The sequence below is a fragment of the Scyliorhinus torazame genome, chromosome 28, assembly GCF_047496885.1.
Source record: "Scyliorhinus torazame isolate Kashiwa2021f chromosome 28, sScyTor2.1, whole genome shotgun sequence".
Lineage (NCBI taxonomy): Eukaryota > Metazoa > Chordata > Chondrichthyes > Carcharhiniformes > Scyliorhinidae > Scyliorhinus > Scyliorhinus torazame.
The window spans coordinates 29,932,684-29,956,721 of record NC_092734.1 but is presented as its reverse complement, the minus strand read 5'-3'; the positions used below and the strand labels follow the sequence as shown (position 1 = coordinate 29,956,721).

Below are 24,038 nucleotides of genomic sequence, written 5' to 3'. Positions count from 1 at the left end.
AAAGTTGTGAAATGCGATTCTGGAGAAAGATGGGTCAGTTGAAGAGAACATGAGTACAGCAGTAGTTTTCAGGCTGGTGGGGGAGATGAGACAGTCGGTGGATATCATCAAGAAAGGGCAACACGATTGGGTTGGCTTGAGAACTTGCTGAGGGAAGTGATTGAAGGAAGATGAGAGGGGTATAGATCAAAAGAGAGAAAGAAAATGCAGATGTTAGACAACTGAAAATGAAAAATGGGTGATTCCGAGGAACAATTAAAGAGGAAGATTGCGAGCTGGGGAGAAATGAGCAGAGGATCCATTTTTCACCTCTACCTCGGGAGTTTCTTCCTGTTTGTTTTCCTGAAAATCAACATTGGAATTTCAAGGCTAGTGGCATCACAAATACAGTGTCATACGTACGCAGTCCCCCCACATGCAATGGTGGTGGTGGTGGGTGGGGGGGATCGCAAGCTTGGTTACATGTGATTATTGAATATTTGTAGAGTTTATTTCGGCCAAATAACCATATCATAGAATTTACAGTGCAGAAGGAGGCCATTCGGCCCATCGAGTCTGCACCGGCTCTTGGAAAGGGCCCCTACCCAAGCCCACACCTCCACCCTATCCCCATAACCCAGTAACCCCACCCAACTCTAAACGGCAATTTAGCACGGCCAATCCACCTAACCTGCACATCTTTGGACTGTGGGAGGAAACCGGAGCACCCGGAGGAAACCCACGCACACAAGGGGAGGAAGTGCAGACTCCGCACAGACAGTGACCCAAGCCAGAATCAAACCTGGGACCCTGGAGCTGTGAAGCAATTGTGCTAACCACTATGCTACCGTGCTGCCTCTGTTACCCTGCCTTAAAGAAGGCAATAGTATATTTAATTTCGTGCCTTCGATCTTGGATATAGGTTGAGAATTTATTGTTGCAAAAGCTTTCAGTGATGTAAATACTCAGATTTTAGGGGGCAGCACGGTGGCACAGTGGTTAGCACTGCTGCATCACGGCGCCGAGGTCACAGGTTCGATCACGGCTCTGGATCAGTGTCCGCATGGAGTTTGCATATTCTCCCCGTGTTTGCGTGGGTTTCGCCCCCACAACCCAAAGATGTGCAGGGTAGGTGGATTGGCCCCGCTAAACTGCCCCTTAATTGGAAAAAATGAATTGGGTACTCTAAATTTATTTTAAAAAATTTTAAGGAAAAATTTAGAATGCAAAACATTTGTGTGCTATGTGCATTCTTGCATTGATTGATTAAACCTCTGTTATTAGCCGTTTAATGTTTTCTACTCGATTTCTTTTATATTGTCGGTTTATTAGACTTGCTTTCTGGCAACAATCAGTGATGTGGTGCCACAGCATGACCATGCTTCAGTGTGCTGTGTCAGTCAATCGTCCTGATCTCTCATCTCTGTAATCCCGAAGGAGGGAAGAAAAGAAAATCTTTATCAAACCATATCAGATTGTTCCGTTGCGTACTTGTCCGCATGATAGGCACTTTGTACTGATTGCTGGAACACAGTGATGCTGAAATGAGTGAAAATGATATCGGGAATATTGATTTTTCTCAGTAAATTATATAAACACACAGCAGAAGGCCACCAATACCAGAATTGGTCAGATATTGTACTAGTGATTGTGGTGATATGCCCGTAGATAATATTACATGGACTGAGCAGCGTGACCTCCCACCAGGGGTGGTGCAAGAGGTCAGTCAGGTGCCATGCGGCCAGCATGAGAATGTTGTGAGGCGTACACAAGGACAGTTGCAGATTAGAGTAGTTCCAGGAAAGTCTAAAGAAACTTTGTAATAACTTGGTCGATATAAGATTCATATTGTTACTTAACTACGTGTGCATTAGTAAAGCATCGTTCTGGCTCAGTCACCAGCAGTTCTCATAGAATCATACAATTTACAGTGCAGAAGGAGGCCATTCGGCCCATCGAGTCTGCACCGGCTCTTGGAAAGAGCACCCTACCCAACCCACACCTCCACCCTATCCCCATATCCCCATAACCCAGTAACCCCACCCATCAATTTTGGACACTAAGGGCAATTTAGCATGGCCAATCCACCTAACCTGCACATCTTTGGGCTGTGGGAGGAAACCGGAGGAAACCCACGCAGACCCGGGGAGAACGAGCAGACTCCGCACAGACAGTGACCCAAGCCGGGAATCGAACCTGGGACACTGGCGTTGTGAAGCCACAGTGCTAACCACTGTGCTGCCCCAAGTAGTCGGTGAAAATTATACCAACTGCGGGCTCTGAATGACGAGAGCGACTCCAATGTTGATATTCTTTATGCAAGGGCCGCCGCCTCGTCTTGTGCAGAAATATTACATGTTGCGGTGACTAAATAATGTTCAATTCCTTCTTTATATTTAACAGGCTGGATTGATTCGGGCAGACACTGGTGATTTTTTCATTGAGCCATTGGAAAAAGGGCAGCAGGCACAGGAGGAAAAAGGTCGTGTGCATGTGGTGTATCGTAGGTCATCTGTCAAACAAGCACGCCCAAAAGATCTACATGTTGAAGGTATTGAAAGGGCTAATGGCTTCTGAAAGTTTCAGCTTGGTGGTGGGGGGGGGGAAGAACTTGTTAGAAACTAAAATCTTGGTTGATTATGTCATTGAAGCCAGTGTACATTCTGCATACAAATGTTGTACAATATTAAAACTTCTTAGTATTTTAGTTCTGAATCAGTGATCATTTTTTAATCTGTTTGTAGATGTTAGCAGGATTCTGAAGAACTTCTCTTCGATTGTATGTGCAGTTTTGCCAAAAGTTGATAAAGAAAATCTTGTCAATTGATAGTTTAAGGTACTGCTTCGTAATTATGTGACATATTAACTAACATAACTTGTCTGTACCGGCTGCTGCAGCCGATTCGTTTCAATGCTTCGCATTCCTGTGTGGTGTGGGTGGCACGTAGCACAGTGGTTAGCACTGTTGCTTCACAACGCCAGGGTTCCCAGGTTGGTTCCCGGCTTGGGTCGCCGTCTGTGCGGGGCCTGCACGCTCCCCACGTGTCTGCACGGGTTTCCCCCGGGTGCTCGATGGGCCAACGACCGCCTTCTACACTGTAGATTCTATGATTCTTTAAGGGCACTCCTGCTCAGCTTCAGTTCATCACACACTGAGGGTCTCGATGAAAAAATAAACATTTAAAAGACTGAAACATTTGGACACTCTTTGAGATCTCTTGGCTCAGCATCCATTTTGTTTTTTGTCTGAATACACTGCATTGAAGCACATTTGGAAGTTTTGTTGTTAATGGTGCTATTTGCGCATCGTAGGCCGCATTCCTAGGGCAAAGGTTGGCGATGTTGTTCAGTCAGTGTCCATTGCTGGGCCAGGTATTCTGTAGAAATGGGGCACTCAAAGTCTTATTTAGCATTTTATTAAATCTGAAAGTCAGTCTCCTGAAATGATACTCTGTTCAATCCAGTTATATTTTTATTACCTCACTCGAGACTGAGAATGCTAGCTATGATGAATTTGTATGCAATAGGCATCTAATAATGCTCCAATATTCTTTGGCTTCAGTTTGAAGGCTTGAATTGAAATCCTGACCTTGGCTGAAATCCAGATTTGCCAACCTTTGGATGGTATTGTTCAAGTTTGTTCATTAGAGCTCAATTTCAGGACCGGAAGTAATGGCCTTGAGATTTGCTCCAAGTGCAATTTTGGTTGCTCCCATAACATCTACCAGAGTGTAAGGCGATAAATTATTGCAGATAAACATTTGTAAAGATACGTATTTTGGATAGCAAAGCCAGTGCGAGAATTTACTGAAGGTGGAGTTCCTCATGTACAAGAAAAAGCGAATTAACTTTGCGTTTACCCGTTATTTATTATTCCACCTGTGGACTGATTGTTCCAATTTTTGGGGCCTGAACTAGATTAGGCTGTAATTCTACACAACACTTATCGGCATTATTCTGTGATTTTTGTTTTCCATAAAAGGAAACACAATTCAGATGAACAAAAAATATGTTGGACATTTGAAGCAAGACGTGACAGATTAACCTAGAATTTGAATCTAGAACGTTCCAGTGAGAAGCCTTGGATTTGAAATGTATTCTGACTGATACTTAATTTAGATGTCTAGATAATTCACTCCCATATAATTGTAATCTGCATAATGTGAAAATGATTTAAAAATTTTTTTTTTTGTAATTTAAAAAAAAACTTCTTCATAAGCGATAGTGTGATGAATATAAGAAATTGGTATATATTGTATTTTTGTGGCAGTAATGGTATAAAAAATCTGGGTTTGTTGCAGTAATATTGTTAAATAACATAGGTTAAGGGATCCAGACTGTGTGTGTGTGTGTGTGTCTACTAAAGCTGTAATTAAGAAGTCATAAAAGGTGAGGTCAGGATTGATTTTAAACATTTATCTGTTTACATATAGAGGTCTAATTGCATATTGTCATGATTGCTGAAGATTCCCTGTAGAGTAGATAATTCATGAGGGGTCATATTTAGTCCTGGCCAAGCCGGTCATGTGAATCTTAGTGAGATACAGACAATGAAATTAATGGGAGGAGCCAGGTCTGTCATTTTGCAGTTTGCCATAGAATTTGAGTCCGACGAGGCAGAAGGGTATACGTTTGAACAGCAGTTCTGCCAAATGCTGTTAGGTTGAGCAGAAGCATACTGGTGTACAAAAATCTCTACACAACTAAGCAAGTAATCTGTTAACTTTATTGGCACTTGAACTGTATTGGGTAGCTTAATTGGAGTTAATAGCAGTTATAGTAGAGATAGCAAGTTTAAAACTTTCCTTGTGTTTAAGAACTGTTTAACTGATAATTGTAAAGCTATTTTTGTTGATATTGATGTGGTTAATTCTGTGTTTAAATTAAAGTTTGTTGTAACATAAAAGATACCCATTGGTCTGTGTTATCACACCTGGGGTGAAGTATCCTTTCCACGCAGTTTTACAAATTTAAAGAAATTGTTTTGGGTTTCTCGTCCGGTTTACTAACAATGACCGTTGTCATCAATTGATCCTGATGCTCTCCACTATGAAATGTGGCAATAGAAGCAAAATAATAACAGATGGTGAGTGAATTACAGCAAAGTATGGAGAGTGTCCCGGAGCTTTAGGCTTACGCAATTTGCTGGCCCACATCCAATTTGAGACCACACACATCTGCAATTCATACCTCATGATTCGTTCGTCTAAAGGAACTCAAATTACACTGCTCCTAGATTTTATTTACCAATTTGAGAATGGTTGTAAACTGCTAAGCTTAGTTGGTTATTAATATTTCTCGTTTTGTTCCTTCAGTGCTTCTTCCTTCCCTCGATTTCACTTCCATTAATCACTCAAGAGATTTCACTTTTGTAGTTCTTTATAGCGCAGGCTGTGGTGGGCAGGTTCTAGGTCAAAACCACTCGTAGCACCCTTCTGAAAAGGAGCACTTTGATCTCACGATCTTAACGTACTCCTACATTTTCTCCACGGTTCTAGAATTAGTCGTTGACGTCCGCACGACCAGTTTTCTCGGTTTGCGTTCCAGCAATCCAGTTTCCTAAGCAGCTACTGGTCACAGTTACCAGTGCCTTGCTGTGTGTCTGAAGCTGTAGTTCTCTGCCCTCTTTGTATATTGTAGACGGTTCTACTCTGACCTCCAACCTCTCCTGTGGTTTCTATTTTATTTTCGGGTTCATATCCAGTCACTGTATCTCCCAGGAGTTTGTCCGTAACGTCTTCACGGTTAGGGAATGTGTTCCATGAGATTCTTTTTATTATTCTGTTCCTATTTGTAACCGCCACATTGCCATTATCTGAAAACATGGTGGCTGCCTCTGTACGTAGCCAGTGGCACTTGATTCACCCTCCACCGCACCGCGATTGGATTTCAGTGCTGTTGCTGAGCTGCAGAATTGTTACTGCGCAGGATGAGGCCCTTTAGCCCTCTACACTGGCTTTCTGAATGAGCCATTCTTGTGCCATTCTCCCACCTTCCCCCTGTAACTGTGCAGAAAACAGCCTAATTCCCTTTTGAATGCTATTCATTCATGCAATGTGGGAGTTTCTGGCTGGGGCAGGAATTATTGCCCATCCCCATTGCCCTTGAACCACGTGCATTTCAGAGAGCATTTTAAGAGTCAGCCACATTGCTGTGAATCTGGAGTCACATGTAGGCCAGACCAGCGAAGGATGGAAGGGTTCCTTACTGAAGGGTATTAGCGAACCAGATGACAATCAGTATGGTTTCATGGTCACTTTTCATTCCAGATTTTTGACATCTGTTGAGGTGGGATTTGAACCCAGGTTCCCAGAACATTACCCTGGGTCTCTGGGTTGCTCGTCCAGCAACAATACACCACCGCCTCCCCCTATCTGAGTTTGAACAGACTTAAATGATACTCGGGAGCATTGCAGCAGGCCAAGGACAGACATGTATGCAGGAGAGTAAGGTGCAGAGTTAAAATGGCACGCAGCAGGAAGGTTGGGGTTATTATTGCGGACTGAGTGAAGGTGTTCCGCAAAGCGATCACCCAGTCTGCGTTTAGCCTCCCCAATGTAGAAGGGACTGCATTGGGGGGGCAGCGAATGCAATAGACCAAATAAGTAAGTGCAAGCGAAACACTGCTTAATTTGAAGGAATATTGAAAGGTGAGGAGGTAAAGGGGGCAGGTACTGCACCTTCTGCGATTGCAAGGGAAAGTGCTGTGGAAAGGGCGTGGGGAGTTGGACGTGATGGAGAAGTGGGCCACCGGGGGCATACCCACCCTTCCTCTTCAAATAATACCAGGCTGGAGGGACCACATTTAAAGGTATCATTCAAAACCTCAGATAATGCAGTGACTCCATAGAATGTGCTGTATAATTTGGCCAAGTGGAGATATAGAATTGGGATTCAGCCTACTATATTTTGACTGAGCTAAACTGATAGCCAGAAGCCAATCTTTCTTGTGTATCTGCCCTGTGTCATTTTCTTCGAAAGACATTTTCCCTTGCTCCCTCTCCCTGTCTTCAAAAGTATCTGAAAAACCTAATACCTCAGATTGTGGCTCCTGTGTTATTTCCTCTCCTTCCCCATTCCCCTCCCCCCCACCAATTCCATAATTTCCTGTTTGGTCTCGATCTCTTCCCCCATATCAATGTGCTCTGAAATATTTTCCAACACGAGGAAGCGAGACATAAATGTAAGTTGGTGCTGAGGGAACTGGTCCAGACAGCACTTCCTTTCTCCGGGATGGAGCACTGTGCTGCCTCTCACTAATTGCTCGATCTAGAATTCCCCCAGCGACAACAAACTAGTTCAAGTAACAATTGAAGCTGCGATTTGAGCGTATAATTTCTGTGTTAAGTGATACTCAGCCAATCTGCTTAGGTGCATGACATTATTTTTTTGTCCGCATCAAACATTCCCAGGCCTGATGTGTCTCTATTCTGATCCTAAATCGAGAAGAGCTTCCTTGATTGAAGTAATATAAAATTTTCCGTTTCGAGCCTTGGCCATTCATTCATTAAGATTGGCAATTTAGTATTGCAAACTCTAGCTCATTAACAATTGGGATAACAGGGCTGAAAATATTTGTTATCTTGTACCCAAAAGTCTTCGTTAGACTATGAGGATCTGACGTGGAAAGTGCAGAATGGTCTAAGTTATCGGAGGCTGCCTCAGTGTTGACGCATGCCGTTCCACTTTGCATCCACTATTCAAGCCATGTTTCCTCACCCTCTTGCTTGTACATTCTGGTTTTACAAGGCAATTCACCATAACAGCCCTCCTGAGAAGTGTCACCGTAATTCAACCATGTACCGTTTTTAAGGAAGCTCTTTGGTTCGGAGTGGGATTCTTTTGACTGTCACTTCTCCGCAGCCCCGCGCCCAAATCGAGTTCGGTGCGGGGGCGGAGAATCCCCATTTACGCGGAAATCGTAGCCGCCGTCGCTCCCGCGATTCTCCGACCCCCGTAGAATTGCTCGGGAATCACTCACGCGCGATCTACATGGCGTGGCTAAGGAGCCCCACTCCGCGATTCGCCGCGCTAAACTGGTTCTAACCACGTATCGGCAGTCGGGAACCTCGGGTAGGGTTGCGGACTCAGTCCGCAGCCGCCCTGGTGGGGGATCAATCACCGGGGGGGGGGGCCTCATGGATGGCCAGGGGAGCGATCGGGCAGCAGGATCCGCGCGTGATCTCGGGGAGGGGGGGGGGGGGCGGCGACATTTTTGATGCCGCTCCGCGGTCGGAATCCGCCATGTTGCACGGGGTGGCCGGTGCCGTGTGCATGTGCAGGGCCCCGTATCCGCAGCCGGAGATGCGAGAAGCACTCCGGGGCCCTGCCAGCCCCCTGCAGGAAGGAGAATCACTGAGGGCCTTCTTAAGGAAAGTCCAGAGTGAAACGCCAGCGTTTTTACACTGGTGTGTGGACATAACCCCATTTTCAGAGAATCCAGCCCCATGAAATCTGTTTCTCACAGATGAAAATGAAATGTGTTTAATCTTTGAAAAAAGATCTGGGGCGAGATTCTCCGACCCCCCGCCGGGTCGGAGAATCGCCGGGGGCTGGCGTGAATCCCGCCCCCGCCGGTTTCCGAATTCTCCGGCACCGGATATTCGGCGGGGGCGGGAATCGCGACGCGCCGGTTGGCGAGCCCCCCCCCCCGCGATTCTCCGGCCCGGATGGGCCGAAGTCCCGCTGCTAGAATGCCTGTCCCGCCGGCGTGGATTAAACCACCTACCTTACCGGCGGGACAAGGCAGCGCGGGCGGGCTCCGGGGTCCTGGGGGGGGGGGCGCGGGCGATCTGGCTCTGGGGGGTGCCCCGACGGTGGCCTGGCCCGCGATCGGGGCCCACCGATCTGCGGGCGAGCCTGTACCGTGGGGGCACTCTTTTCCTTCCGCCTTCGCCACGGTCTCCACCATGGCGGAGTCGGAAGAGACTCCCTCCACTGTGCATGCGCGGGAATGCCGTCAGCGGACGCTAACGCTCCCGCGCATGCGCCGCCCGGAGATGTCATTTCCGCGCCTGCTGGCAGGGCACCAGAGGCCTTTTCCGCCAGCTGGCGGGGAGGAAATTCGTCTGGCGCCGGCCTAGCCCCTTAAGGTTGGGGCTCGGCCCCCCAAGATGCGGAGCATTCCGCACCTTTGGGGCGGCGCGATGCCCGACTGATTTGCGCCGTTTTGAGCGCCAGTCGGCGGACATCGCGCCGATACCGGAGAATTTCGCCCATGGGCCGGATTTGTGAAGTTGTGTGCATATTCTCTGAGTAAGAGAAATGGATATGGTGCAGATCGCGTTAACTGACCAATGAAATAGTTCATTATTCTGACATCCTTTGATGACACTTTAAATGTGCTTTCTATTGACGGATTCTTAACGGATGCATCTGCAGTGGGGAGCATATGCAATGTTGAACAAAGGAGCAGCTATATCATTTGCAATTGAAGAGCCTTGGCAGGTTTACAAGGGTTTCATTCATAAATGTTTTCACAAATAGGGCTATGTGTTGCTGGAAAGTGGGGATTGTTTCAATTTTGTGTTGGTCCGGCGTCCCCTTAAAATCACGGCATTAACTTAATGCTGCGCCTGCTCTAACTTCACGTAAAGGTTTTGTTTTAATTTCTAACCACGGAATCTTTGTTCTTTTCCATGAATTAAGAAGTGCTGATGAATCGGTCTTTGACTCAGTTATATTCCGAAATTGATTTTATTATCTGAAAATGGAAAGATGTACTTTCTTTCTGTCCTGTGAAAAATACTGTGAATACATTGCTGTTTATTTAGATGCGTGGAGCAAAGAAATAATGGCTGTAGTACATGCAAATTGATGGTGTTTATTCCTTTTCCCCCTGACTTACAGACTTTTCACAGAAGCACTTTTAGAGTGTACATATTATTGCAATCTCTGACCAAACTTTACCAGTTGCTCGAATATCGGACAGAAACCTCAATATTTAATTTAATTTGTAAGACTGTGAGGAAAGGATACCTCTATCCAGGAGTGATTCCACACACAAATTGGGATATGGTATATTAAAACAAACTTTATTAACTTTAATATAAAGACAATAGTTTACAGTTACCCGTTAGACAATGCTTAACAATGAAATGAAACCCTCCTAACTGTTACCTTTTATGTCCACTCAAGCAAGACCCATCTCTGGTCAAAATCCACTTTTAAATACAGTCCACAAACACAGCATTACTTGCTGAATATTGGATGGTTGTCTTTTGATACCGCTTGAAGAGAGAGATCTGAACCCTGTCAGAATAATACACAATCTCCGGCTGTATTCTTCCAAAAATGCTTCTCCGCTTGCCTTTCACCCAAAAACTAAAGTCTGCCTGCCTGCTTAAAGACCTGGTGCATCCCTAGCTCCTCCCATTAGTTAGATCATCTTTAACCCACTCAAATCCTATGACCTGATTATTTAAGTTTAAACACAATGTCTCTAATTATCAACACCCCAGGGAACTCTCTTTATATAGACAAAATTCCATTAGCCCAACTTCTACGATGCTTTACTTGCACCTCTGTCTCCAAAAAGCCTGCTGCCTTTTAAGCCAGGATTTTTATAAACCTGACTGCAGCAGTCGCATACTAATCCAGACTTATTGTACCAACTACATATAATACAATATATCTGAGATTCCTACATTCATCACAATATATATGTATGGTTACATTTTACTGAGCAGAAGCGCAATCGTGTATAAATAGTTGAGGGAATAATAAGTCCTCAATATAGATGTAGCAGTTGACTCTTGCCCCGGCCAGTGTTTGGGCCTGTACTGTTGCCTATGATCAGTGATGACTTCACGGTAATACATTGCATGCTCTTAAGTTGTCCATGAGTGACAAGAACTCTGGTTTGCAAACAGGGATAGGGTGGAGGTGTGGGCTTAAGTATGGATCAACCCCAACGTCATAACTGTGCCAATTTTGTAAGGGACAGTGAGGGAATTGTTACACACCTTAATGTTGCCATTCTGAAAATCACCTACTCTTCACTGTTGCTCACTTACATTATTGGCGAAGGTGAAAAAAGATTTGCAAGGATGACTGCAGATTGGAGAAGATATGCTGATCAGTAAAAGCTGGGCCGACTAGGGCTCTTTCATTTGGGACAGAGAAAGCTGAGGATGAGCTGAGAGAGACCTTTAAGATAATGAAAGCATTTAGCAGGGTACATTAAAGAAAACGTATCCACTTGTGCGACTGAGAAAATTAGGGGGTGGGGGGTCATAAATCCAGTGGGGATATTAGGGAGAAACCTCTTCAGACAGACTGTGGTAAAAATGTGTGAAGGAACATGCTACAGCAAGGAGTAGTTGAGGCAAATAGCAAGTGGAAGCTGGATAAACACGAGGATGAAAGGCTATATCAAATGGGTGATATGAAGAGGGAGGTTCATTTGCAGCAGAAATGATGACATAGACCAGTTGGGTCAAGTGGCTGTAAATTCTGTAATGTGATGAGATTTACTCTGGGCCTAATCTTGCTGGGAGAATAATAGCATGTTAATGCCTTTCGCTTGTAATGCAGGAGGATTGGTTAGCAAATTCAGGGATTAAGAGATACGGGTGAGTTGCAATCTCCGCCACTTGTTGACTTAACCTTCAAGATCTGTTTAAGAGCTTGTTCGAAAATTGCACATTAATTAAACTCGCCTCAGATAATTAACATTGTGAGTTAAATAAAAATATGTTTTTATTGATTTGATAATTAATGCAATACCAATCAACCTCTCGTCCAGAAAGAGAACAATTTGAACTGTTCTGTTTCATTCCTGTGCATTAAAATTTTTCTTAAGAGATTTAAAACATTTAAAATTTTACTCTTGGTTTCTTTTCTGCCCTCTTTCCTCTTCCTCCATCCAATTTTCCTTTCCCTCTCTTTTTTTCTATTTCTGAACCTGATTTGACTCTTGACTCACCCAACCTCGCTGTCATAGAATCACAGAATTTACAGTGCTGAAGGAGGCCTTTCGGCCCATCGCGTCTGCACTGGCTCTTGGAACGAGCACCATACTTAAGCCCACACCACCACCCTATCCCTGTAACCCTAACCGAAGGGCAATTTATCAAGGCCAATCCACCGAACCCACACATCTTCGGACTGTGGGAGGAAACCGGAGCACCCGGAGGAAACCCACGCAGACACGGGGAGGACGTGCAAACTCCACACACACACACGCAGTCATCCAAGCCGGGAATCAAACCTGTGACCCTCGGGCTGTGAAGCAACTGTGCTAGCCACTGTGCTACCGTGCTGCCCCTTTTCACTGCTCCTTTTTGCAAACCTTAAATCTTACTAATTCAGGAGGTAAACTGTTCACTAAGGTCCCAGATGCCTTGTTACCAAGTTCATACCTCTGGCAAGTTGCAACACAAATTGTTTTTAAACTGAAATGTCCGTCGAATGTGCTGCTCCAGCAAGATTTGGCCCAGTGGCGTTTCATTCCACGAGAAAAGCATCGATTGTGCTGTTTAATTTTTAATTGCTTAATTTGAACTATTGGTCAATTTGATTTTGCTAAAGTAACAAACTACTTTGAATTAACTAGGCTATTGTTACCGCTGGAGCATCCGTCAAAATCAGACCAGGCCTTAATCACAACAGCAGACTAAATGGCGGAGCAGTAATTCTTTAGTTGCTTTTATAAAATGTCGATCGAAATGACAGTAAGGATCATTCTATTGGACGTAAGGGAGAAGCGATCCAGATGTGCATACCTTGCTATGTGCTGCAATCGGTACATTAAACCTGCCACTGTATATTGCGTTAATACATTTTTTAGCATGAGGACATTGCACATGGGTACAGATCCAACATTACATGGAGGAAACCATTTCCATGTCGAAACTGAGACAGGTGAAGATCGATCCTAAATAAATGTATTGACCGCAGTACAAGGGTCACAACTTGTGAATGAACACTCCTGAAACTCGCCACTGCACCCAGGAAGTGGTCCAAGGGCCATTCTGCTTGTAAATTCAATTTGGAAGACTGATGGAGAAAAAGAAGAAGATGCCGGACAGAGAAGTAAGTAAGAAAAATAAATGTATTTTACTTTTCTAATTGGAGAAAATGTTATGAGAATGAAAGAGGACACTGGGAACAGAAGCGAGAAAATTAATTCCGCAGCAACTGGTAAATTCCCTAAAGTGAACCCGTACTGTGTTAAACTGCAGCTGTCTTCATAGCAATTTGAAGCCACTAAATTTGAAGGAGTTATATTTTAAAATAGAAGCCTGTTTATGCAGTGTCGCAATAATTTAATTTATCGTTTAACCAGTATAGGAAGCTGCAATTGTGACTTGAGGTTGTTGGTATTGATTTTTGTATTAAAATTCATTCCTTTGCTTTGTTTACAGATTTGCACGATTATTGGCTGGCACGTTTGGGAGGACCATAGGCTAGAAGGATCCTGCACAAGATAGTATTGTCTATCACCTCAGCCACCAACAAAAACTGGATGCACGTTTCTTAATCCTTGTAGAAACACATCCTCAGGTTCTCCAAAAGGTAATCTGCAGGAGTATCATGGAAGAAAATCACTGATCTTCTGCAAGTGCGATGAACAGGCTCACTAGAGAGCCAATTCGCTCCATTAGCTGTGCCCATCACAATCGTATTGTGCTACGAGCTGGGTGGATTGTACAAGGGCATTGCCAACCTGTTACATTGGCGTGAACATTATGACCCTGGTAAGGTCAGTCCGCATCCTCATCCAGGAGGCTCTGAGACAGCGATGGGAGTGTGACATGGTTAGCGCCTGTCGCTTGAGGCTAACCTGTCACCTGGTCTTCAAATCCTCTGACCTGAACGGGGTTTTTCTAAAGGATATCCTGTGGAAGAGATAATAATGGGTGTAAGGTCTTTCCCACTGCTCAACTGCACAGTGGCGCTGTGGGGGACATGGGACCCAATATTTGGTCCTCCCTTGCCAGAGGACACTTGCTTATGTTTGGGTCACTGTCCGCCTTTTGAAATGTTCAATGTCTTGCCAGTGATGGACTACTTGAAGACAACTCGTTTATGGAAAATTGAAGGGGGGCGTTCCATTTATTGTTTTGGAGCACGTTGTGACTTAACTGGGGGATAACATTCAGATGCACCTTTAATTTACTTTAAGTACTCTTGAGGAATACAGATCCAGGACTTTCTTCCTGTGGGCAACTGTTTCAAGAAAAATGCTTTCACTGTACCATTATTGATGGTGCCAAATACTCTGCGAAAGTTGCTTTTAATAACTTTAAATTGTATTTCACAGACACATACCAGACTTCCAAGATCCCCTAAAAATACATTTGCATCCTGCAGCTTCACTACTTTGGAACGTTTACTATGTTACATCTACTTTTTGCTTTTCTCTCTCACTTCAATATAATTTACTCACTCGGGATTTTGATACTGTGAGAAATGTGCTCGATTTCAAATCTACCTTTAGACCTTAATTGTAAATAAACATTACAAATTTGAAAGCATTAATGAGGATGATCAAGGCACAAGACTGTTAATTATCTTGTCTCTATGCATGTTTGCCTTATTGGGTTAGTGATATTGATTTTGTGACGCAAGTTTGTTTGTTTAAAGAATTTTGTGTCAGAATACAATTCTGGGTGGCAAGGTAGTTAGCACTGCTGCCTCACAGCGCCAGGGACCCGGATTCAATTACAGCCTCGGGTGACCGCCTGTGTGGAGTTTGCACTTTCTCTGCGTGGGTTTCCTCCGGTTTCCTCCCACAAGTCCTAAGATGTGCAGGTTAGGTGGATCTCCCCTTACAAATGTTCTAAGGCTCATGAACCATCTGGTGCAAATGAAGAATGCTTCTTGTGCATGTGCTAGAAAATGTGAGCGTCTTTTACAGAGGAGAGCAACCTGGTGCTGAAAGAATGGTGAATTATATAATAACCATTCCACGTAATGTGAAGATGCGGAATTCTAGCAATGCTGAACTGCTTATTCCGTTTTTGACAGTATTGATTCTGTCTCATTTTCTTTCCTATATTGTTGACTGGTTTGTTTCAAAGTACATTGTTCACAATAAAGGTTTTGAGATAATGAGCCTCATTTGTATTTGATTTCCGCTCTTTCTCTTTTCTCCTAAAGGCGTCAACTCTTTACCCTCGTACTGTTACCACCTCCCACAAGAACGTTTTTTTTTAAATTGAAAAAAAGATGGTAGTTGCAAGTAACGTAGCGGCAAGATAATGGTTCAAGAAGAAACGATAAAGGAAAATGGGGAAAAAAGCAACTTATTCTGGAAAACTAAAGGGCTCCGGTATATGGATAAGTGAATGGCTGGCAGTTGTGAGTACATTGTAATCTGGGCAGCACGGTAGCACAGTGGTTAGCACAATAACTTCACAGCTCCAGGGTCTCGGGTTCGATTCCCGGCTTGGATCACTGTCTGTGCGGAGACTGCACGTTCTCCCCCGTGTCTGCGTGGGTTTCCTCCGGGTGCTCCGGTTTCCTCCCACAAGTCCCGAAAGACGTGTTAGTAGGTAATTTGGACATTCTGAATTCTCCCTCTGTGTACCCGAACAGGCGCCAGAGTGTGGCGACTAGGGGCTTTTCACAGTATCTTCATTGCAGTGTTAATGTACTTGCAACACTAAAAAAGATTATCATTATTATTATAAACCCAGGCTTGTTTTTGAAATGATTGTGCAGGCATTGGGTATAAAGGGATACGGCACCAGGAAGTGCTGAGGGTTTTGGCCAAGGTTAATATCATGGTACAGACTTGGAGGGCCGAAGGGCCTGTTCCTGTGCTGTTTTGTTTTTTGTATTGAGTGAGTGGTATTCTGTTAATTTTATCTATGTTAAGGTATGTGATCTTGTGATGAAAAGCTGTGACAGTGGGGACATCCGGTACTTAGTTCCTGCAGTCTAGTGCAGAGCGATGGTGTCCCACACCTGAAGGTCCTCCCTACATGTACTTTTTGGCCCCATCCTCCTCACCCATTCCGAACCTGGGGCGGGATTCTCCGACCCCCCCGCCGGGTCGGAGAACTGCCGGGGGGGGGGCGGCATGAACCCCCCCCCAGCTGCCGAATTCTCCGGCGCCGGAGATTTGGCGGGGGCGGGAATCGCGCCTCGCCAGTCGGCGTGCTTCCCCCAGCGATTCTCCGGCCCGCGACGGCGTAAATTGGAGTTGGTCCCTTGCCGGCGGGCGGGCTCCAGGGTCCTCCCGGGGGGCGGGGGGGGGGGGCGATCTGGCCCTGGGGTGGGGGTGGGGGGGTGCCCCCACGGTGGCCTAGCCCGCGATCGGGGCCCACCGATCGGCAGGTGGGCCTGTGCCGTGGGGGCACTCTATTCCTACGCGCCGGCCGTGTAAGCCTCCGCGATGGCCGGTGTGAAGGTGAACCCCCCCCCGTGCATGCGCGGACCCGCGCTGGCCAGCGGAGTCCCTTCGGCCCCGGCTGGCACAGCGCCAAAGGCCTTCCCCGCCGGCCAGCGAGGCGCAAACCACCCCAGCGCCGGCCTAGCCCCTGAAGGTGAGGAGGATTCCGCACCTTTGGGGCGGCCCGACGTCGGAGTGGTTCCCGTTTCTGCCCGCCCCGCCGATTCCCGGAGAATCCCGCCCCGGTTACAAAAAGGAGGATTGGACTTGGGGGATAGCACCCTAGCCTTGTAAAAACCCATCGCCGCGACAGAAAGATCGAGAATACCCGCAACGTTTGATGTCACAGTATTTTAGGAAAGAGCAGCTCCTTGCAGGTGGGGAGAAGCTTAGGCAGTTAGAAAAGGTGTACACGGAAGGCTAGACCTGGGAGCAAAGGTGAGAGAAAATAATGTTGTTGTTGCTGCTTCATTTACATACAGTGCACAAGGGTATTGAGGGGGGTCAGATCAAAATGTTTCTAATGAATCCACCCCATCAAGATCGCAGTGAGGAAAGCTGAGGGAAGTTACGCAGACGTCAGCCATTTTGGTGAAGACCATGGGCTGGATTCTCCGTTTCTGCAGCAAAGTGCGAAGGGAGAATCCGCAGGATGTTCACGACAGGACGATCAGCACGAACATTCCGGTCGGGGCTAGCTCCGGCGCTGTGTGAAACTCCCGCGGATTGTGCCGGGAATGGCCAGGTCCGAGGCGGCGCAGGACTGACGACCTACACGGGTCGCGCCATAAACCGTGGCGCCTGCCGTGCTCGAATCCTAACCCGCTAACCACGACCCCACAGCCCACCCCCTGGGCACCCCCCCACCATTCCCCCAACCCGAGCAGAATATTGCGGACCGGCGTCAAACCGCGCTGACCCCGATTCCGCCGTTGCAATCCATTCTCCGGCGGATCGCCGATCACAATTTCGGCGTCGGGCCACAGAGAATCCAGCCGCGTGCGTGTGGAACTTGGGTTGGCCGCTGAAGCAGTTTGAAACCCTTTATAATTGCTGACCAACAACTGCTGTCCACCGAGGATTGGTGACTGCATCCTTGATGAAAAGGAGCTGGAATTCTACCCGAGGACGTTTAGACCTTGGGAAGGACTTTGTGGCTGAAATTAGACTTGTATAAGTTAAATAGACTGTCCAATAAATCCATTCTCGTTGCACCTTCTCTTTAATGTTTAGTTTATATTGACTGCATTTTGCCATTGAATTCATATTTAATTCACGCTGATTTTGGTTTGGTTGTTATAGGTTACAAAAGTAAAACCTTGTTAATGGGTTTTCTTGCTGGGGTTGTTGAGATCGGGTTATTTTGGCTTGTTGGTCTCCGCAGGGATCACAATCTAAATGTGCCATTATTCTTGTTTGATTTTGTTGCCAAATGTTTGTTAAACTTTTGCTGTTTTAATTGAACACCTCTGATCATAGATTTTTCTAATTTTGCAACTTCACTGTTTAATTGGTTTTCTCCTCTGGCAGTTACCATTTCTAAGTTTGTGGACTGCGCATAGTCATAAAGTGTATGTGGAGTCCACGACTGCTGAGGTATCGTTACGACGCGAGAGCTTTTCCTGATGAGGGTTTTTTCAGGTCACCAGTGAGTGTTCTCTGAGGGACACCCGCAAGTTACTGTCTTTCTGTTTATAGCTCTTACTCCTAACTGCTTTATACTTGGTATACGACGGTATGGTCTTATCTCAGCTATGCCATTTGGGAGCTACTCAAGTGCCTGTTGCTGGACTGGTTGGCTTTTCGTCAAATCGCTTATGTTCAGCCCTGTTTTGGAATCCCGCAGCTGGGCAATTTACCACAAATATAACTTCTGTCTGAAAAATTCTGCTTGCTCCAAAAGCAAAACAGAAGAAAAATAATCCCCTCGCCAGCGCCCCCCCCCCCCCCCCCCCCCCCCCCCCACCCCCCCGGCAGCCCCTTCTCACTCACCCCTATACCTGTTACAGGACCATTTTCCAAAAGATATATCTGTTCGGACTCTTAGTTTCCTGTGAAAATATGAATTGGGCTCAAGAATATTATCCCATTGACTCTGAAAATATGCGGGTTTTTTTATTATAAAATTACAAAATAAATGTAGGTCCTATGCTCACGGAATCCCTCACTGGCCTTTTCTGGCTATCCACCTATCTCATTTAAGACTGTCCTAAAAGCCCAGATGTTTGATTCAGCTTTTCATTGCTTTTTCTCATAATTTTCTTTGGCTTGGTGTTGATTTTTGACTGATTTAATGCTTCTGTGAAGCACTTTGGGAGGTTTTCTACCTTAAAAGTGATTATAAACGAAATGAAATGAAAATTGCTTATTGTCACAAGTAGGCTTCAAATGAAGTTACTGTGAAAAGCCCCGAGTCGCCACATTCCGGCGCCTGTTCGGGGAGGCTGGGACGGGGATCGAACCGTGCTGCTGGCCCGCCTTGGTCAGCGATTTAGCCCAGTGTGCTGAACCAGCAACGCAAGTTGCTGCAACATCTGCACTCTTGATTGCAGCCCACAGCTAAAGTACCATAAATCAATTGGCCTTTATTGCTTTGATCAGTGCACACTGTTTCATGGCACTTCCAGAAGATAGAAAGTACCCCATTTGAAGCCCACAATATTTCGGATGAAACTAAAAGAAACCGTTTGAACTCCTTGTTGTCCTTATTAGAATTTCTGAATAGTGGTTTCTGATGGATGCTATGGTGCATAACCCACGAGGAACCTCTCTCCGCCTTCTCACACAAGGTGGCAGAAGCACACTCAAAACTAAAAAGCTGAGGCATATTCACCAGCCTTGCATTCCTGGGGGAGGGAGAAGGCTTCACAAGAAGTCTCTGTTGTAGCCCCATTTCTCAGCCGTCTTCACGTCAAGTAGCAGCTACCTAACCAGTCAATTCAACTTGTAAGATTCGAACAGGACTAGACAGGGTAGATGCAGGGAAGATGTTACCAATGATAAATGTGTCCAGAACCAGGGGTCACAGCCTGAGGATTCAGGGTAAACCATTTCGGACAGAGATAAGGAGACACTTCTTCACACAAAGAGTGGTGAGCCTGTGGAATTCATTACCACAGGAAGTAGTTGATGGTAAAACTTTGAATATATTCAAGAGGTGGCTAGATATAGCACTTGAGGTTGTGGCATAGGGTGGGGGAGCGGGCCTAGGCTATGGGGAGAAAGCAGGATTAGGTTATTGAGTTGGACGATCAGCCATGATTGTGATGAATGGCAGAGCAGGCTCGAAGGGCCAAAAGGCCTCCTCCTGCTCCTATCTTCTATGTATCTATATGTATCTATGTATTCTCCCTTCTGAAGGTTCCCTTGTCAGGACCCTTTGAACAAATAATTTATTTTGCATGGTCAGGCCATGATGTAAACTGCTTTGAAATCTTATGAAGGCGATGATTGAAATGTGTTGGTCATCTCATGGCTCGTCTATGAAGACCTGGGTGTTTGAAATTGAATTGGAATTTGGAAAATTCGAATCATTTGTTCCACCGTGCATCTGATCATATTGACTTTTCAAAAACGCTGCACCTACCATTTAATTGTTTCTGAACAAAAGGCTTGGCGGTTTTCACGCAGATGCAGGCAGCACAGTGGTTAGCACTGCTGCCTCACAGTACCAGGGACCCGGGTTCAATTCCAGCCTTGGGTGACCGTATGTGCGGAGCTTGCACATCTACCCCCCCTTCCTGCTGTGTCTTCATGGGTTTCCTCCCACAGTCCAAAGATGTGCAGGTTAGGTGGATTGGCCATGTTACAATTGCCCTTAGTGTCCAAAGATGCGCAGGTTATGTGAGGTTGTGGGATAGGGTGGGGGAGCGGGCCTAGTTAGGCTGCTCTGTCAGAGGGTTGGTGCAGACTGGATGGGCTGAATGGCTCCCTTCAGCACAGTAGCGACCCTTTAACTCGCCTTCCGCTGAAGACTATATGAGATATGGAAATAATCCATGTGTTAGAGGGTTAATTATGGTGTTCTGGGGTGTGCCCATGAAAGTGGCAAGAAATTTGTACCTTGTTAGTATCCCTATTTCCCCTATATAGAAATAGTGAATGTTAATTGCAAACATTGAAAACAAACTTCAGTGAGCGAGACTAGTGATGCAGGGGTTATTTCCAAAGTTAAAACATCAGAAGCATTTGGATTGATTCCTTTTCCCCGGTTGTCAGTATTATTAATCAGCTGTTGTCTCTTTGAAGAATGAGCCAACTCTATCACATATGTGCTGAGAAAATTAATGCAGTGCATCTTATGCCAAAGGCCATTGCTCTAAAGATGTTCATGGTAAGCAACTGGTGTCAGCATCATCCATAGAATCCCTACAATGCAGAAGGAGGCCATTTGACCCCTTGGGCCTGCCTTGAACCTTTGAAGGAGCTCCCTATCTAGGCTCACTTTCTCCAGCCCCCGCCCCCAAAATCCCCATAACCCCGTGCTATCCCCGCAACTAAGGGACAATCCACCCAAAGTGCACATCTTTGGACTGCAATGCAGTAATGGATTTGGTTTAGCGACCCTTTAAAATAAAATGGAATTTCTCAGCAACCAGAACCCAGAATCAAATGGCAAAAAACCTCATGTTTTGAGACCTCTATCGAAGCAATCGAACCAAAATCATAACAGGTCAAGCTTTACTGAACAGGCAACTAATGCTCCAAAATAAGTCTTATGAGACATTTTGAAGCAATGCTTTGTTCCTGACACATATGCAACATTACAGGAAAAGTACCCCAGGCTATGCCAGCTCTCAAGGTTCACACCTTCTTGTCATGCCAGGTTGAAACTTCCAAGTGTCCTTCTGAGCCCAATAAGGCTTATCTCAGCGACTCCATTTCTTAAATCCATGCGAGACATGCCTACTCTTTTCCTTTTCTTTTCATCAGTAGCTGAATTCTCACAAACATCCTGCTTGGTTGGTAACAAAAAACAGTTCACCTGCTTCCTCACGGTGGTAGTCTCAACTCTGCTTCCCTGGATCTACTGTCTGTACCCTTTGTCTCCTTTTGTCATCAAGAATCTATCTCACTCAGCCTTAAAAAAAATTCATACGACCCTTCCCATACTGCTCTTGGGTGAAGAGAATTTTCAAGATACTGAGTAGGTCAAGGGAAAAGAAAAGAACAAGTGGAATCATTTTCTTACCTGGATAGCCCAGTAACAGCTGAGGGGAAAGTGATCAGGAATTGTGCAATGTTTCGAAAACATAGCTTCAAAAAACAAAATGGCCGACCTCTTTAGAAGCAAGAATTTCTCTGTGCAAAGTAGACTTACGATTGCTGAAATGCGACATCTGGTCAACGTATGGCAGTGAAAGTTGGAACATAAGACAATGTGTTTCTGCAAAGTCTGATAAGGATCAGTTGGACAACACAGATAAGGTAGTTTTGAGGAAAGCAGGCACCCAAGAGGTTTTGATGATCGGCAAGGTACAATGACAATTCTTTGGGTTGGTCCTTGGAGAGAAATGAGAAAATTTGGTAGTGACTGTTAAAAGTTGAGGGTAGCTGAGCAAGAGGGCGATGAAGGAGAACAGGTAGAAGATTGGAGAATAACACCAAGATGTTGGCTTTTATCAAGGCCCGTGAAACTTGGAGCGGAATGGTCACCGACATTGTAAAATATGGCACCTGAAGAAGATTATGAAGATGGAGGAAAATGTCCGACTGGTCAGCGGGTCAAAAAACCCGGATCATGGATTCAAAATCATTGGCAAAAGATCGAAAGGAGATTAACACACATTTATTGGGATCAGGAATGTTCTACCTGAAAAGCGGGTGCGATCTGACTCAGTAAATAATTTAAAAGATTAATTGGACATGAAGGAGGAGGAACTTGCAGGGTTACAGACAAAGCAACAATGTGGGACTAAGCAGGATTGCACTTTCAAAGACCCAGCACAAGCATAATAGGCCTAATGCATCTTGTGCTAGAATCATCATTGAATCATAGAATTTACAGTGCAGAAGGAGGCCATTCGGCCCATTGAGTCTGCACCGGCCCTTACAAAGAGCGCACTACTTAAGCCCACGTATCTACCCTATCCCCGTAACCCAGTAATCCTCAGTTAACCTTTTTGGACACAAGGGCAATTTATCACGGCCAATCCACCTAACCCGCACATCTTCGGACTGTGGGAGGAAACCGGAGCACCCGGAGAATACCCACGCACACACGGGGAGAAACTGCAGACTCGGCACAGACGATAACCCAGCTGGGAATCGAACCAGGGAACCTGGAGCTGTGAAACAATTGTGCTAACCACTATGCTACTGTGCTGCCCAAGTTTCAGTGATCCAGGGCAGTGGATGTTGTCTATATGGACTTCAGTAAGGCCTTTGACAAGGTCCCTCATGGTAGACTAGTACAAAAGGTGAAGTCACACAGGATCAGGGGTGAGCTGGCAAGGTGGATACAGAACTGGCTAGGTCATAGAAGGCAGAGAGTAGCAATGGAAGGATGCTTTTCTAATTGGAGGGCTGTGACCAGTGGTGTTCCACAGGGATCAGTGCTGGGACCTTTGCTGTTTGTAGTATATATAAATGATTTGGAGGAAAATGTAACTGGTCTGATTAGTAAGTTTGCAGACGACACAAAGGTTGGTGGAATTGCGGATAGCGATGAGGACTGTCAGAGGATACAGCAGGATTTAGATTGTTTGGAGACTTGGGCGGAGAGATGGCAGATGGAGTTTAATCCGGACAAATGTGAGGTAATGCATTTTGGAAGGTCTAATGCAGGTAGGGAATATACAGTGAATGGTAGAACCCTCAAGAGTATTGAAAGTCAGAGAGATCTAGGAGTACAGGTCCACAGGTCACTGAAAGGGACAACATCGGTGGAGAAGGTAGTCAAGAAGGCATACGGCATGCTTGCCTTCATTGGACAGGGCATTGAGTATAAGAATTGGCAAGTCATGTTGCAGCTGTATAGAACCTTAGTTAGGCCACACTTGGAGTATAGAGTTCAATTCTGGTCGCCACACTACCAGGAGGACGTGGAGGCTTTAGAGAGGGTGCAGAAGAGATTTACCAGAATGTTGCCTGGTATGGAGGGCATTAGCTATGAGGAACGGTTGAATAAACTCGTTTTGTTCTCACTGGAACGAAGGAGGTTGAGGGGCGACCTGATAGAGGTCTACAAAATTATGAGGGGCATAGACAGAGTGGATAGTCAGAGACTTTTCCCCAGGGTAGAGGGGTCAATTACTAGGGGGCATAGGTTTAAGGTGAGAGGGGCAAGGTTTAGAGTAGATGTATGAGGCAGGTTTTTTACATAGAGGGTAGTGGGGGGGTGGGGTGGGGGTGGGTGGGTTGGGGGGGGGGGGGGCGCTACCAAAGGCCCCCTACCGACGTGGCGGCAACCCCGCCCCTGCCCGAAAAACGGCGCTGGAGAATACGGCAGTTGGCAGCGGGACGGGTTTTGCACCCCCCCCCCCCCCCGGGGATTCTCCGACCCGGCGGGGATCGAAGCATCCTGCCCCTGGTTTCTCCTTTCAAAGAGATGACCTCATTAAATGCCTATATTTATGTAATCCATAATCCATTAAAAATCTTGTATGCAGACATTTCCAACTAGGAAACTGTTTTGGATGACCCCTCTGGTCGGTCAACTCTTGGTTATTGACATGTGTAACCTATCTTCTCTCAGACTGTAGTCTACTCTGGCTTT

General features: G+C 45.7%; 1 protein-coding gene across 1 annotated transcript in view; it reads left to right on the top strand.

The window, feature by feature from the left end:
• LOC140403638 (A disintegrin and metalloproteinase with thrombospondin motifs 14-like) overlaps nucleotides 1–24,038 on the top strand; it is a 206,239-nt gene that overhangs the window by 15,890 nt on the left and 166,311 nt on the right. Inside the window, 1 exon segment of the mRNA XM_072491785.1 lies at nucleotides 2,383–2,530. Coding sequence (XP_072347886.1) covers nucleotides 2,383–2,530 — 148 coding nt within the window.